This window comes from Carcharodon carcharias, chromosome 8 (assembly GCF_017639515.1).
Source record: "Carcharodon carcharias isolate sCarCar2 chromosome 8, sCarCar2.pri, whole genome shotgun sequence".
Taxonomy (NCBI): Eukaryota; Metazoa; Chordata; class Chondrichthyes; order Lamniformes; family Lamnidae; genus Carcharodon; species Carcharodon carcharias.
This window is the reverse complement of record NC_054474.1, coordinates 48,632,890-48,649,862: the sequence shown is the minus strand read 5'-3', so window position 1 is coordinate 48,649,862 and position 16,973 is coordinate 48,632,890. Positions and strand designations below refer to the sequence as shown.

General features: G+C 42.9%; 1 protein-coding gene across 1 annotated transcript; it reads right to left on the bottom strand.

Annotated features, from left to right (window-relative positions):
• Positions 1-2,198: 2,198 nt before the first annotated feature.
• On the bottom strand, positions 2,199-8,823 carry rack1 (receptor for activated C kinase 1). Its single transcript, XM_041193676.1, has 8 exons — positions 8,598-8,823; positions 7,470-7,641; positions 7,098-7,245; positions 5,123-5,218; positions 4,014-4,124; positions 3,542-3,682; positions 2,724-2,834; positions 2,199-2,339 (listed from the first exon to the last, which is right to left on the bottom strand). The coding sequence occupies exons 1-8, from the start codon at positions 8,704-8,706 to the stop codon at positions 2,274-2,276; spliced, it is 954 nt and encodes a 317-aa protein (XP_041049610.1). The 5' UTR covers positions 8,707-8,823; the 3' UTR covers positions 2,199-2,273.
• Between the last annotated feature and the right edge of the window lie 8,150 nt (positions 8,824-16,973).

The following is a 16,973-nucleotide window of genomic DNA, read 5'->3' as shown; positions in this document are numbered from 1 at the left end:
TTGCCCCCTTTTGAGAAAAGAACTGCCAAGAACCATACCCACATCCTTCATCTCCATGCACAGTTTACCCTCATGGTCCCTAACAGGCCCTATTACTTTTTGTTATTTTATGTACTTATCTAAATAAAAATTTTGCCAATTTTACTTCCCTATTTAATTCTTTAGCTTTTTACAGCTGCTGTTCCTTTGTTTCTGCATTTTAATGTGTTTAGCTTGCATTCAGATTAGGCCACTTGACTGACCACATGCGGCTCTGCTTTCTTTAATATGGAAATTGTACCTGCCTGATTCCATTGGCAAAACTCTTGTGATGCATAATTCCAGGATTTTTAAAACATTGTATCTGCTATTGCCTTTTTGTGTTCTTCATTTACTCAGCATCTATTTCATCCTCTAGAGAATCACATCTAAACTCAAAAGATGGGAAGCAAAATAACACTGATATACTGTTCAACACAGAAATCTGCATCCTTTCCATATACATCACAAATGAGGACATCAGTATGAACTTTCATAAGTAACCTTTCAGGACTGATACAGAAGAGGCTAAAGCAAATAAGGGCAAAACGATGTGCAAGCAATAGTCAGGCACCATTCAAAAACCATTTAGATGATGAAAGCACTGTCCAACAATCTGGCCAAGCAGCATATATAGAGCAAGATTTGGGTCCTATCGATTAGGAACGTCACAGGTTAAATTTATAGTCTATTCCAATTAGCCTGAACTCACCTAGTTGGGAGGGGTGCAGCAAAATCAAATTTACCACTCCTACTAGAAAACATGCATGTGATCAGGATCATTATGAACAAGTTTGTAATGGCTAAATAAACTTGACAACATTCAACAACTTAGAATATAGTTGATATATATTTCCCATCCACGCAAACATTTAAATTAAATCTTCCCAATAGAAAGTTAATTATGCAAGGTGTTTTTTTTTTTAGTACTTTCACCTATATTAAACTGGATATGTTGGGGGCAGCTGTGGAAAATTTCAACATTCGTTCATTAAACTTGCAGATAATGCTCACAAATTCACAACTCAGTACAGAGGGAATTTAAGTAGAAAACTAAACAGACCTCACTTTATCCATATCTTAAATGCAGAAGCATGGCTGGACTGCTTACTGCCTCATTCTGCTGTCTTCCCCTGCAGAAACTAGGGCATCAGTCACCAGCATGTATTAAAACCAAGACTGGCAGAGATGTGATAGAGCATTATTAAATGAATGCTCTTTAGCCATATGCTCTGGAGGACTAAGTGCCCAAGCAAGTCATATTCAGCCCTCAAGGTTACAATGTTGCTTTAAGGGTAGCATAGCTTTAAAATAATGTACAAATAGCAACTTCAGTCCTTCATATATATTCAACTAGACTATTATGTCCAATTCTGGCCACCACACTGGGGGATGCGAATGCATTAAAGCATGTGCAGTAAAGATTTACAAGAATTATGCCAGAGATGAGGAACTTCAGGTACATGGATAGATTGGAGAAGCTGGGGCTATTCTCTTTAAAGAGGAGATTTGTGTTCAAAATCATGACGTGTCTAGGATAGGGAAAAACTGTTCCTGTTGGCAGCAGGTAAAGAACCAGGGCACACTTATTTTAAGGTGAATGGCAAAAGAGTCAAAGGTAACATGAATAACTGCTTTTTAAAAAATGGTTTGGATCTGGAATGCACTGCCTTAGAGTGGTGGAGAGAGATTGAATCACAGCTTTCAAAAGGAAATTGGATAATTATCTGAAAAGAAAAAAATGCAGGGCAACAGGACTAGCTGAGTTACTCTTGCTTAAGGCAGGCATGCACATAAAGGGCAGAATGGTTTAAAGCATAGAAGGAAGCCAATCAGTGATTCCATAAATAATGTCCCAATTCTTACCATCACATATTTGATTAGTGAATGTAGCATCCATAAGCCAAAAAACTGCTGTACAGCCCTGCATGTACATCCAACGTGAAATAAGCAACCCAACACATCCAGACCAGTTTTAATAAAACTCCAAAATTGCTAAATGCTATCTGCAAAACCCTTGCACAAGTAAATAATGCAGTCAGGATTACATATACAAAACTTAGTAACATTTGATTGGTAAAGTCATATTATAAAGCAGAAAAGTGTGGTTAGAGCAGTTATTCCTTCTGTAAATTAGAAATCCAAAAAGAAACATATTCAAGTTGAGATTTAGAGACAGGTTGGAAACAGGAATATTTTATTTCAGATCAGCTTGAACAAGTAAAGATTCTCTGTATCTTCTTGGAAGAAACACTTCATCTTGTTCCAATAGTGACCTGCCACACTCTGATCAGGTTATCAGTGTAGCCAGCAAACAATGTCTGGGGACAAAAATAAAATGATTTAATTGTACTAATATGGTTGTTTATCTTTCAAATGGCTAACTAATTTAAGTAGCCTTCAATACAGCCACCACTGGATTCCATATTTGCAAACCGGTGAACAAAACACAGCTACCAAAATCATTTGAGTCACTGCTTTTTAACCATTAATATGTACGACTTGTGCAACTCTTGGGAGGCACAGGACTAATATACAACAGCCACATACATTTTGCAAATACCATTATAAAAAATTATAGTCCATTATCCCTCATATTTGCAGGACTTGTAATCAGCCCCATAACGGTCAGCTGTTTGTGTGAATGAATATAATCATCGGGATACTGGTTGTATTTGAAGTAATGTTTCAAACAAAAAGGATACCTGTCCATCTGCAGACCAAGCCAGGCATGTACACTGTGGAGGTTCTGCTTTACTGCTGGTGCTAATCACTTCCTGGCGTAGTTCATCCACTATAATTTTTCCTTCCAGGTCCTGAAAACAATTCATAAATGCAATAATTTTAAATTCATTACTAAAACCTACAATACAAAGCCATTCAAGAAAACATGCACATGTTTGGAAGTTTCCATCTTAAGCAAATCCAAGTGAATTTAGCAACAGTATTTGCATTTTGAAAGAAATACTAACTGACACAATCTACCCAGGCATGCAAAAGCAATGTCAACCAGTGGGCAGTTACAAAAACAAGGGAGTATTTCCTCACCCTGTTCTTTCAGACAAATGGGCAAATGGAGAAGAATGAAGAAAAACCACTACCGCATTAAGCAGTGGCTTTGTTTCTGGCTAGCTCCCAATCTCAAAAGCACTTGAATTTGTTTTTGTTCGTGCAAGTTCAAAAAAAAGTGACCAGCACTAGGAGTAGACCGTCCACAAATAAGGCAACAGCACCAACTATAGTCCTTTTCAAATCTCCAGGCCATGAACAGGAGGAACCAGCCTGTAAAACAGAACTGAACCACATACAGCTCATGATTCACAGGCTGGACAACCAGAGATAGATAACAGAGGAAACAAATACTTTAAACTGAAGCTTCATTCTGTATCATTAAAAGCATCATACGCTTCAAGGGCTTGTTCTAGAATCAGTGAATTGTAAAAATCACTGCAATAAAAAGTGCTTCAACTTCCAATTTTCAGGAAAAAGCCCCATTTTGTCCCAAAAATGCAAATGTACTTACCCAGATCTTAATGCTTGGGCCAGTGGCAGCACAGAGCCAATACCTATTGGGGCTAAAGCACAAGGCATTGATGATGTCACCGCCATCCAAGGTGTACAGATGTTTGCCTTCATTGAGGTCCCACAACATGGCCTGACCATCCTACACAACAGAGAAAAAACATCTTATGTTGGGCAAAGTTTGACAGACAATTCAACAACTCCTGAAAAACCATCAGACACAGGAACTTTTACTGGCTTTGGTTTGAAAATATTTCACATTTGAAACCAAAAACCACCTAAGAGCAGTCTGAAAATATTGTAGCAACAGTAGAATACAAATGACAGAAATCAGGCTTCATGTGCATACACTGATTAATTAAAAGCTGTTGACAATGCCTTTTTCCTTAAGGGTTGTTAGCCATCTAATCCATCAAATAAGAAACATCTACTTTTCTTGTTAATAGTAATCATGTGAAGCTACAGTGATCTACCTTGCCTCCAGAAGCACAAAGTGATCCATCAGGAGAAACAGTAACAGTGTTCAGAAAGCCAGGGTGCCCAATGTGATTGGTTTTCAGCTTGCAGTTGGCTAAGTTCCAAACCTAGAACAGTGATAAGTACACATTGAAAATTTTGAAGATTCCACATTTTGCATAACAACTATCGCTTCCTAATTTTAAAGTAAACTGAGACCACAGATCATATTCTTCCAAATGAAAGCTTCAAATTCCAGTCTGGGTGAAAGGGGGGGAAAAAAGCTGAAAATACTCAGCACCTGGGAAGAAGGAAGATGGTCAACTTTTCAGGTGTAGGCTCTTCATCACGATGACAAACTAGATATTAAGATACAGGGGGCAGGGGAGTAAGTAGGAAAATTTTAAAGATAGGAGTTCGCATATACCGACCATATCACTGAAAGATAGTTAACCAGTTTCTGCAAATAAGTTCTTCAAAAAAAAATTATGAGTATACATAAAAGTAGTGAAATAATATTTAAAAATTGTAAAAATACAGCAAGTGTCAAAAGCAAAATCAAATCAACGCCCAGGTCAAATAACTATAAAATATGGAGCAGAAAGAGACACTATTTCTAAGGAGTGCACCAAGTCTACCTAGATAAGGAAAGGGGATGGAAAAGAATGAGTACTGTTAACGAGTACCGTAGCAGTGAGCCACAGGGAGGTCATGCACACATGTCACAAAGGATATGTTCTGATAAGGAACCAAATATAATAGAATCTACATTTTGTGCAGGGAATATAACATTTAGTGGCAGTAATTAAGAAATATGAACTAGCAGAAATGAGTGGCACACAGAGAGAAACAATGAGAACTCTTATCTTAAGAGAAAGTACAGAAATGAAATGGGTACATCAAACAGCCTTGGCGATCACAGGTGAAGAAAAACCACTGCCTCCAACAATCATGGCATCTGATTTACTTCATTTCCCTTCGTTTTCAGACCTATAACAATTCAGTCTTGACAAAAGTCTACACCCATCCATTCATCTTTCTTTACAGAAGTTGAAAGATATTTCCAGCATATTCTGTTCCCACAAGCCCACCCAATAATTTTAATCTACATCAGCCCCACTTGTACCTTAACTAGTTTATCCCAGCCACAGGAGACGATGATGGGGTTGCTGCTATTTGGTGAGAAGCGAACACAAGAAACCCACTCAGTGTGGCATTCATCCTACAAAAAGACATGGGAAAAGTGGATTAAAATGTAACAAAAGCACATTAATACAATTTATATTCACCATTTTCTCACTTACCACATTTCACAATTCTTCCTGTCACCGCCCCAAGAAACTACAGTCAATAGGCCCTCAAGCCTGCTCCACCATTCAAAAATAGCTGACCGGATCATGGCCACAATTCCACTTTCCTGCCTGCCCCCATAACCCTCAACTCCATAATAGATCAAAGATTTGTCTAACTCATTCAATTACCCAGCCTCCACTCTCTAGGATACAGAATTCCAAAGGTTATTTTCTTTTCTTCTCTGCCTTAAATGGCAGTCCCCTTATTCTGAAACGGTGCCCTCTTTTTCTAGATTCCCCAAGGGAACTCGGCAACTACCCTGCCAAGCTCCCTCAGAGTATGTTTCAATAAGACCACCTCTCATTTTTCTAAAGTAAGGCCCAACCTTTCCTCATAAGGTAACTATTCACCCCAGACATCAATCTAGCGAACCTTTGCTAAACTGCTTCCAATGCAAGTATATCCCTTCTCAAGGGACCAAAACTGTACAGTGCTCTAGGCATAATCTCACCAACACGCTCTCCAGCTGTAACAACACTTCCTTACCTTTATATTCCACCCCACCCTTGCAATAAAAGGTAAATATTCCCATTACATTCCTAATTACTTGTCCTACCTGTACTCTAACTTCTTGCGCCTCATGTAAGAAGACAGCCAAATCCCTCTGCACCACAGCATTCTGTAGTGTCCCGTCATTTAATTTTCATTTCTATTCTTACCAAAACAGGCATTATATTTTCCCACAATATACTCAATCTACCAATTTTTTGCCGCTCATTTAATCCCTCTGCAGATTCTGTGCTCTCCTCACAAATTGCTTCCCTCCTATCTTTACATCAGTAAATTTGGTTACAATACACTTGGTCCCTTCATCCATGACATTATATGGCACTTGGCTCGTTACAATTTGCCAACCTGAAAATGTCCCATTTATCCTTGACACTGTTTCCTGTTAGCCATTCCTCTATTCACGTTAATATGACATCCCCAATGCAACTGTCTAAATAGTTTCCAATATCAAGCACATCCCACTGCTCAACCAGTAACAGGTACCATTCTTTTCATCATCTTTCGATAATCTTAAAACCACAGCCTCTAACATGGTATGAGGCACTGGAGGGTCACATCTGGTATCTTACCATGTTTCTCAAGCTTTTTGCAGTTTGAAATGAACAATGAGGCAGCCAACAGATACTAACTACTCTGTCAAGCTTCAGAAAGATCAGTCACTGATGTTCACTTTCACATCTCCTCCTCACCACATAGTAGCCATACTGGATTTTTAAAAATTCTGATAATTCAACAAAACTATATTGGACAACTTTGCATAACTAAGCTAAACAATGCATTTATAACAAATTAAGAGTGAGCACATAATTTTGACTCAATAGTGTAACATGGCTGACTCCAATATTACTTGCAACAATATTTATTTCCATTTGAATTGCACCAATACATTGCGAAGTCAATTTGCTGTACCTCAGAACATTCTCCCCAAACAATTCAAGAATAAAATTATTGTACTGGTGTGCGCTTTCAATCCATGTGGACAAATTAAGTATGAAAAGCTCAGGTCTACCATTACTCTTAGTCAAATAACTCATTAATTTCTCAGCACAAGACTAGGAATGGCAATTCCAATTAATTGTAGGTTCTTTAAATTTACATTTAAGCTTCACTTTTGCTTGGATTATCAGCTATTTCAGTGCCTGAAGGAGGCTAAAATATCAAATTCTGAGGTAATAAAGTGAAATAATTATTTTCTTACATAATGCAGTAGGCATGCTAGGAACACAACTCAAAGTTACCTGGATTGTGTATTTGCAAACTCCCAGAGTGTTCCACAATTTGACGGTCTTGTCACGGGAGCCAGACACAATTTGGCGATTATCAGCTGAAAAGGCAACACTCAGTACATCCTTGGTGTGACCCACAAATTGGCGGGTAGTTGAACCTCTGGAAGAGTAATAAAGTTGACCCTGCATTAATCAACCCAACAAGTTGTGAAAAAACATACACCAATTATTGCGTAGAACAGAAAATGTTCAACTACTTCATTAATGTAGTTGGATCAATATCCTGAAAGTACTAACAACATTTAAAGTGCATTCAGAACAGATTAACCCTTTTTTACTTACAAATCTGATTATTTTAAAATACTAAATTAACTGCACCCTTACGTTGTCAAATCCCAAAGTCGCAGAGTTCCATCCCAGGAGCCGGAAAGGGCAAACTGACCATCAGAAGAAATGACTACATCACTAATAAAGTGAGAGTGGCCACAGAGGGAACGCTGAGGGACACCATAGCTGGTCTCATCCCTTGTTAGCTTCCACATGATGATAGTTTTATCTGAAAACAAACATATGTTCTTTCAAACACTACATCTAGAGATAGGAAGCTGCAACTTCAGAGTTTGAAGTTATTTTCCAGCTATGACATCAACTAATGTAATACATTAAACTTTATTTATTAAAATGACTCTGTATCCAAAAGCTAGCATATATAGGACATAGCAACAGCCAATGTTGTTTGACAATCATTCCTATGCCAAGCGCCTTGGGAAATTTTACTACATTAAAAAGGATATAGAAATGCAAGTTACAAGAACAAACTACTGTCGATCCTAAAAACCAAACAAAAACAGAAAATGCTGGAAGTACTCAACAGGTCTGGCAGCATCTAAGTAGAGAACAAGAGTTAAACATTTCGGATCAATGAAACATTAACTGATCTGTTCTCGCCACAGATTCTACCTGACTACTTGTAGTACTTTTTGTTTCAGGTTTCCAGAATCCGCAGATGCTTATTCGCCAGGCAAAGTAGTTTCCTTTTAGCACAAAAATAACGGCGCGCTTTAAATCAGCTGCCGCGTTCACTACAAGTGTCTGTACTTGCAAAGAAAAAATCATTGCATTGGCTGTAAAACACTTTGGGACATTGAGGTCTAGTGGGCCCTAATTAACCTGAAGTTACTTAACACATAAAAAAAGTATTTTTGCTTTAGCTTGCCCTAATTTATGCACAGCTCAGTTCTGCAGGCTTCCGTCTTGTGCTTTACAACAATTCACAGTTGCTATTTGCTGACAGGGAGCCAGGCCTCTACCTCACCCAAATTGTAATCGGTGGATATAATTGTACATGTAACCCGCAATTAATTACCCTGGCCGCCTAGAGCCAACAACTCGAAAAGTTAAACAAAATGCGACTGAGAGAGAGACGCAATAAAAGTAAAACCGGGAAAAGGCTGCTCTGTTCGGCCAGAGTGGCAAGTACCGCGAACGGGACCCCTCCCCCACTCCTGATACCTCGGGACGCAGACAGAATCATATCGGGAAACTGAGGAGTTGTGGCGATTTGTGTCACCCAGCCATTGTGGCCTTTCAGGGTCCCACGAAGGGTCATCTGTTCCGTCATTTTGAGTGGAGATGAGGCGTCCTGAGGTCGGATGGAACTGGATTGCGGCAGAGGGCTCGGCCTCAGCTAAACGCGCTTCTCGGGCCGCAAAGAAAGAGGAAGCGTTCCCGTCAGGCCTGGATATGACGTCGGGGGCGCAGGGGCCGTTGGGTGATGTTCCAAGATGGTGCGGTCGCCATGGTGATTACTCAGTGTTGCTGGCTCGTGCAGTTTAGAATGGAGCCGCAAATTGTTTCTAAATACCAATTACTTTGTGGCAATGCATGAAGTTGTCTGAAAGCAGCCGACTGGATCTATCATACCGAGTCTATACTAAACCCCAATTTACAGACTTGTTACCACTCCAACTTCTGTCCGCGGGGAGGGGGAAGCCACTGATTCTCTTTCTCCAGTTACCCTCCCAATTGTTGACAGTGACAAGAGGCATTTTCAATTAACCACCCATTAGAAATCACTTGGAATTGGTGCCCGAACAAGCAGGTGACTGGCTTGGCCTAAATAGCCAAGTGGTTATGGTAGTGGGTTTGTAACCCTACGATCAAGAGTTCACCTTTAATCACATTTTGATTTAAAGTTTGTAAGTTTCCTTTAAATTTTTGTCCTTGGTTTTACAGCTGACCTGAATTAGGGGCTGTGCCTGATTTATCCCAATTTTGTTGATTTGGTTTTCATTTAAAAGATTATCAAGAGTTCAAATCTCACAATGGCAAACTATGAAACAATGTAGCTTCATCTGAATAGGAACAGATGGAAACATGTTTGTACTCAAAAGAGTTACACCCAAATCCATCTGAATATCAACAGTTACAAGTTTGACATCTTCCGTGGCTACGTTCGCTGCTGGATGTCCCTGGAGAGGGAGCACGCGGTGTCTGCTGACACTCTCGAGGCTATCCATGCTCGGTGGGCACCGCGGGGACTAGGGTGTTTTGTTGACCCCTTTAATCACATTTTGATTTAAAGTTTGTAAGGTTCCTTTACTCTTTGTCCTTGGTTTTACAACTGACCTGAATTAGGGGCTGTGCCTGATTTATCCCAATTTTGTTGATTTGGTTTTCATTTAAAAGATTATCAAGAGTTCAAATCTCACAATGGCAAAACTATCAAGAGATCAAGAGTTCAAATCTCACAATGGCAAACTATGAAACAATGTAACTTCATCTGAAACAGATGGAAACGGGTTTGTACTCAAAAGAGTTACATCTTCTATCTGGTCATAAACCAGCTGATCGCCGCCATGTTGTGGTATCGGCTGGTCACTTTGACCCCTCCCCCGGGCTTTGTCACAAAAATCCAGAAATTGTTAGTCGACTTCTTCTGGGACAAAAGATTGCACTGGGTCACTGCTGAGGTTCTGAGTCTCCCGCTTAGGGAGGGTGGTCAGGTGCTAGTGTGCCTACGCACACAGATGGCAACTTTCTGCCTTCAGACCCTGCAGCGATACCTCTACGTTGAGCCTCCTCTTAGATGGTGTGCCCTGATGACGTATTTCTTCCGTCAGGTGCACAGCCTGAATTATGACGTGCAGCTCCTGTTTATAGAACAGATGGGCCTCGGTGGCTCCTTGCAGGCGTTGCCCGTCTTTTACCAGGACCTGATCAAAGTCTGGAAAGTGGTCGCCTCGCGACGCAGCTCTCCCCCGTCAGGAGTAGCGGCTCTCGTTAGAGAGCCGCTGCTCAGGAATCCGCCCCTCCGTCCTTTTCAGTGGTTGGCGGAGAGGAGGGCTGTGGCCGCAGGGGTGACCAGGATCGGGGACGTGCTGGGTGGCGGAGGACTGGGCTGGATGCTCCCGCAGGAGTTGGCGCGTCGCGCGTCTGTGAGTGTCCAGGTCGCAGCCGATGCCATCCAAGACCTGAGAACGGTCATGCTCGGACCCGACGTTATTTTGGGTCTTGAGGTGGCCCAGGTGCACGGTGGTCTTCCATCTGAACGTTCCCCTGTTCGGACAGAATTCGACATTGGCCCCAAGCCCCAAACCCTCCCTCGGGTGCTGGTGCCCCACAATATGAGCCACCTCGGGGACATGCCCTCTGTGCCTTTTGGCACGGCAAAGAGGGGCTTTTTGTATGGACTGCTGCTGCACACCTTCCATTTTCTCGCCCTTGTCCGCCGCCCGGACACGCCCTGGCATGCCTTGTTGCTGTCCGGCGACGGAGGCCCCCGATGGGAGGCCCTATACGGAGGTGTCCTCCCCCTCTCTATCGGGGACCTGGGTTGGAGGGTGTTGCATGCAGCAGTCCCCTATAATAAGAGGATGCATAGGTTCACGGACTCTCAGGACACGTGCCCTTTTTGCTGTCTTGTGGAGTCCGTGGGCCATGTATACATAGGGTGTTGTAGGCTGCACTCCCTTTTTAGTTATTTGAAAAACCTTTTATTGATGTTTTGTTTGCACTTCAGCCCCACGCTCCTGATCTATGGGCACCCGGTGCAGAAGGGGGTCGGGAAGGAGGATGACCTCCTCGTGAACCTGCTCCTGGGCCTGGCCAAGTTGGCCATTAACAGGACCAGGCAGCGGGCGATTGACGGGGGAGTCCCGCCCGATTGTTTGTCCCTCTTCCGCGGCTACGTTCGCTGCCGGATGTCCCTGGAGAGGGAGCACGCGGTGTCTGCTGACACGCTCGAGGCCTTCCATGCACGGTGGGCATCGCGGGGACTGGGGTGTTTTTTGACCCCTTTAATCACATTTTGATTTAAAGTTTGTAAGGTTCCTTTAAACGTTGTCCTTGGTTTTACAACTGACCTGAATTAGGGGCTGTGCCTGATTTATCCCAATTTTGTTGATTTAGTTTAATTGTTTTCATTTTAAAAGATTATCAATAGTTCAAATCTCACAATGGCAAACTATGAAACAATGTAACTTCATCTGAATAGGAACAGATGAAAATGTGTTTGTGCTCAAAAGAGTTACCAATCTCCAGCTGAAGCATTCAAATCAGCCTAAAGCAGCACTCCAGTGCAGAGACATCAAGTGGAACATTAAGTAGAATCATGTCCAGCCAACAAGCAGGTGACTGGAGGATTAAAAAAATAAAAAACAAAAAATTAAAAAAAACCTGGAAATACTCAGCAGGTCTGGCAGCATCGATGGAGAAGAGTACAGTTGACGTTTCAAGTGTTCATGACCCTTCAACAGAACTAAGTAAAAATAGGAGGGGGGTGAAATAAAAGCTGGTTTAAGGGGGAGAGAGAAGGGGGGGTGTGGTTGTTGAGACAGGCAAGCAGTGATCAGAGGACATAACCAAAAGATGTCACAGACAAAAGAACAAAGAGGTGTTGAAGGTGGTGATATAATCTAAAAGAATGTGCTAATTAAGAATGGATAGCAGGACAAGCAAGGTACAGATAGCTCTAGTGGGGGTGGGGTGAAATAAGACTAAAAGGGCATAAACAGTATAGATAAATGATCGGTGGAATACATTAAAAATAATGGAAATAGGTGGGAAGAGAAAAATCTATATAAATTACTGGAAAAAACAAAAAGGAGGGGGAAGAAATGGAAAGGGGGTGGGGATGGAGGAGGGAGTTTAAGATCTAAAATTGTTGAACTCAATATTCAGTCCGGAAGGCTGTAAAATGCCTAGTCGGAAAATGAGGTGATGTTCCTCCAGTTTGCGTTGACCTTCACTGGAAAAATGCAGCAAACCAAGGACAGACATGTGGGCAAGAGAGCAGGGTGGAGTGTTAAATGGCAAGCGAGAGGGAGGTCTGGGTGATGCTTGCGGACAGACCGCAGGTGTTCTGCAACGCGGTCACCCAGTCTGCGTTTGGTCTCTCCAATGTAGAGGAAACCACATTGGGAGCAACGAATGCAGTAGACTAAGTTGAAGGAAATGCAAGTGTAATGCTGCTTCACTTGAAAGGAGTGTTTGGGCCCTTGGACGGTGAGGAGCGAGAAAGTGAAGGGGCAGGTGTTGCATATCTTGCGTTCGCATGGGGAGGTGCCGTAGGAGTGGGTTGAGGTGTAGGGAGTGATGGAGGAGTGGACCAGGGTGTCACGGAGGGAACGATCCCTACGGAATGCCACCGGGGGGGTAAAGGGAAGATGTGTTTGCTGGTGGCATCATGCTGGATTTGGCGGAAATAGCGGAGGATGATCCTTTGAATGCAGAGGCTGGTGGGGTGATAAGTGAGGACAAGGGGGACCCTATCATCTTTCTGGGAGGGAGGAGAAGGCGTGAGAGCGAATGCGTGGGAGATGGGCTGGACACAGTTGGGGGCCCTGTCAACTAGCGTGGGTGGAAAACCTCGGTTAAGGAAGAAGGAGGACATGTCAGGGGAACTGTTTTTGAAGGTAGCATCATCAGAACAGATGCGACGGAGGCGAAGGAATTGCGAGAATGGGATGGAGTCCTTACAGGAAGCGGGGTGTGAGGAGCTGTAGTCGAAGTAGCTGTGGGAGTCGGTAGGCTTGTAATGATATTGGTGGACAGTCTATTACCAGAAACTGAGACAGAGAGGTCAAGGAAGGGAAGGGAAGTGTCAGAGATGGACCATGTGAAAATGATGGAGGGGTGGAGATTGGAAGCAAAATTAATACATTTTTCCAGGTCCCGACAAGAGCATGAAGCAGCACCGAAGTAATCATCGATGTACTGGGAGGGGGCCAGAGTAGGACTGGAACAAGGAATGTTCCACATACCCCATAAAGAGACAGGCATAACTGGGGCCCATGCGGGAACCCATAGCCACACCTTTTATTTGGAGGAAGTGACAGGAGTTGAAGGAGAAATTGTTCAGCATGAGAACAAGTTCAACCAGACGGAGGAGAGTAGTGGTGGATGGGGATTGTTCAGGCCTCTGTTCGAGGAAGAAGCTAAGGGCCCTCAGACCATCCTAGTGGGGGATGGAGATGTAGAGGGATTGGATGTCCATGATGAAGAGGAGGCGGTTGGGGCCAGGGAACTGGAAATTGTTGATGTGATGTAAGGTGTCAGAGGAATCACGGATGTAGGTGGGAAGGGACTGGACAAGGGGAGAGAGAAGGGAGTCAAGATAGCGAGAAATGAGTTCCATGGGGCAGGAACAGGCTGACATGATCGGTCTGCTGGGACAGTCCTTTTTGTGGATTTTGGGTAGGAGGTAAGAAGCGGGCCGTCCGAGGTTGGGTGACTATCAGGTTGGAAGCTGTGGAAGGAAGATCTCCAGAGGAGATGAGGTCAGTGACAGTCCTGGAAACAATGGCTTGATGTTCAGTGGTGGGGTCATGGTCCAGGGAGAGGTAGGAGGAAGTGTCTGCGAGTTGACGCTCAGCCTCCGCAAGGTAGAGGTCAGTGCGCCAGACAAAAATAGCACCACCCTTGTCAGCGGGTTTGATGACAATGTTAGGGTTGGACCTGAGAGAACAAAGTGCAGTAAGTTCAGAGAGAGACAGGTTAGAATGGGTGAGAGGAGCAGAGAAATTGAGACGACAAATGTCACGCCAACAGTTCTCAATGAAAAGATCAAGAGACGGTAAGAATCCAGCGGGAGGGGTCAAGGTGGAGGGAGAATATTGGAGGTGGGTAAAAGGATCTGTTGAACGGGGAGAGGACTCCTGCCCAAAGAAGTGAGCACGGAGACGAATGCGGCGGAAGAAGAGTTCAGCATCGTGCCGAGCCCGAAATTCATTGAGATGAGGGCGTAAGGGTATGAAACTAAGTCCTTTGCTGAGAACTGAAGGTTCAGCGTCGGAGAAGGGAAAGTCAGTGGGTATAGTGAATACCCGGCCGGGGCTGGGATTGAAAGATGAGGTGGGGACAGAGGGACAGGCTGGGGTGGAGGGTCCTGGATGGGTGTTGGTGTCGATGAGTTGTTGGAGCTTGCGTTCCTTAGCACTTGAGAGAAAGAGAAAAAGTTTCTTGTTGAGGCGTCTATCTTGATAAATCTAACTGAACTGAAAATTGCATGTAACATAACAGCTTTCAATTCTTTTCGTTCGTGAGGCACCTTGCATTACTTTTCTGTGTTAAGTGGTGCTGTATAAATGCAGAGGGGACAAAATGCCATTTATACCCAAAAACAAGTGTGGGGATCGCGATTAACTTGCACCCATAAACTTCATACTGTTTGAATGATTTCAGCATTCAGCCAACGTGAAGCATGCTATTGGTTGGTTAGATGCCTGAGAAAGAGCTAGCACAACTAAAGCTACCCGATACCCGTTAAAGGGGCTGGAGCAGGTTTTGGTAATCATGCAGGAAGTGAATCTAGCTTAAGAAACAGTGAAAAATGGCGCATCATGGGAGAGAGGGGCCTCCAACGTTTCAGACACTGCACTGGAGGTCTTCATTGAGGGGTGGAATGTAACAAAGATGTCTTGTATCTGGAGGGAGCCAAGAGACCACCCAGACACAATCAAAAGGCAGTGGGAGCAGAAGGCTATAGAGGTCAATGTCAGGAATCAAACAAACCCTAGGGATCTGGATGTAATGCCATAAGAAATTCAATGACATCACATGAGTGGTCAAGGTCAGTGAATGTCTCTTCAAATACCATATTCTATCAACTGTTCAATTAGGTTCAGATACTTTTCTGTTCACCACACCTCCATCACACATCCACCAACAATCTCTAACAATCATGACACATACTCGGCCATTATATACTTCCCCAGAACCGTTACACATGTGGTATCATTGCAAATTTCACTCCCAATATCTTGCAGCTTGCACACATCTCTAGCTGTTCAATCAAGGCAGCCAATCACTCAAATAGACTACATAGCCCTAAATGACACACCTTCCTTTGTCATAGAGGACAAGGTGGTACACAACCAGAGGCAGCAGGAGCAAACAGAGAGGACAGGCGCACCTGCAAGTCCTAACACATATTAAAGGAGACAATGTTAACCATTATTGAGATACCTGTTCCTGAGACTATGGCTAGCAGAGAAGCTGAAACAGTCAAAGATGATGGTATCTTCATTCCAAATCCTTCTTCTCATTCCTTCTCCTCTTCATCCCACACTTACATCTGATTTACAAACTACTGAAGGAGAATGATGCACTCCTTACTTTCCCATCCTCTCACAACACAACCTTATCCTTGTGCCTTTGTGTTATGATCCCAGCTGATGTTACTACTGGACAAGTCAGATCCTAGGGTGGAACCCAGCTTGATAAATCCTAATTTGTACTTGTACTTTTTGTTTTGAAACATGGAGAGCAGCTGCTGAACAGAGTCACCGGAGTCAGCTGATGAACTTTTAACAAAAGAATAAAACTTTTACTAAATAAAAAAAGATTAACTATATTACATTATTCCTTCACCCACAACTATACCTTTACAGGTTTATACAGATTTGTAATGATAACACAAGTTACAAAAGCTATCTTATATTCTAATGTTCACCATAAGTACACAGTTCATGTAAACCAATAGGTGACCTGTAGCCAGACACACCACACTCCAAGATCAAGTGACAGATGCTACCCCAAACAGATGCTAAGGATCTCTCATCAACTCCCCCTAGATGCTTGTCACACCATGAGCCAACCAGTCTCACTGAACTCCGTCTTTCACATGAGGTTCCAATCTCCACTCTCAAAGAATTTTCTCCCAAATGATGCTTTATCTTGGACGCCTTCCATGCACTCTCTCTCAGATACTCAGATGTCCTAACAGAACACCATTGCTTCACATGCCCGTGGTAAATAGTTACAGATCTTTGGCTGTCTCCTTGGACCTTCTGGCTTCTCACAAGCCTATTTTGCTTTATGTCTGCTTCCTGCAATTCTCCTCTTTAATTTGGAGCCTTCTCCTCTACTCCTTATTTTGACTACACTGAACTGGACCTGTTTTCGATCCCTGTTCCTTGTTCCTTGACTTAGCTGTCGTCTTGGGACTTTTCATGCCCCACTCCCTGGTTTTTGAGCTTCTTCTTTAGTTTGGGACTTGCTTCGTTTCCCTTTTCATGTCTTGTCTGTTCTGGCACTTTCTTCCAACTGAACTCAAATCTGCTTCTTCTATTTTTGTGGGCCCCCCTGTTGCCAGGCAACAGCATAGTTTTTTTCTACTTCAAGAGTCATAAAACCTCATTAGGGTACAAGTATACAAACAAACCGCCAGAGTTGCAGGCATCAGTTTAAAGTGAAACTAAAATTCAGATTTCCTTAATGCACAAGTACAGAACTTAAACTTAAAGCTAAAACTTAAACTTAAAGCTATACCTTAATCCTAACACTCACAGTTACAGCTTACTTAAACTATATCTAGTTCCTAACACTTTGGCACCCAAGAAGTGCTGACTAAGCAGTGGAGGAGCAGCAAGAAGACAGTGATGATGA

Excerpts from the sequence above, each read along its gene's own strand:
- rack1 (XM_041193676.1), bottom strand. The coding sequence starts at position 8,706 with ATGACGGAACAGATGACCCTTCGTGGGACCCTGAAAGGCCACAATGGC. Across the intron at positions 4,125-5,122 it reads GCTGGGATAAACTAGTTAAG|GTTTGGAACTTAGCCAACTG; the intron begins GTACAAGTGGGG and ends TCACTGTTCTAG. Across the intron at positions 3,683-4,013 it reads TTTGTGCTTCTGGAGGCAAG|GATGGTCAGGCCATGTTGTG; the intron begins GTAGATCACTGT and ends TCTGTTGTGTAG.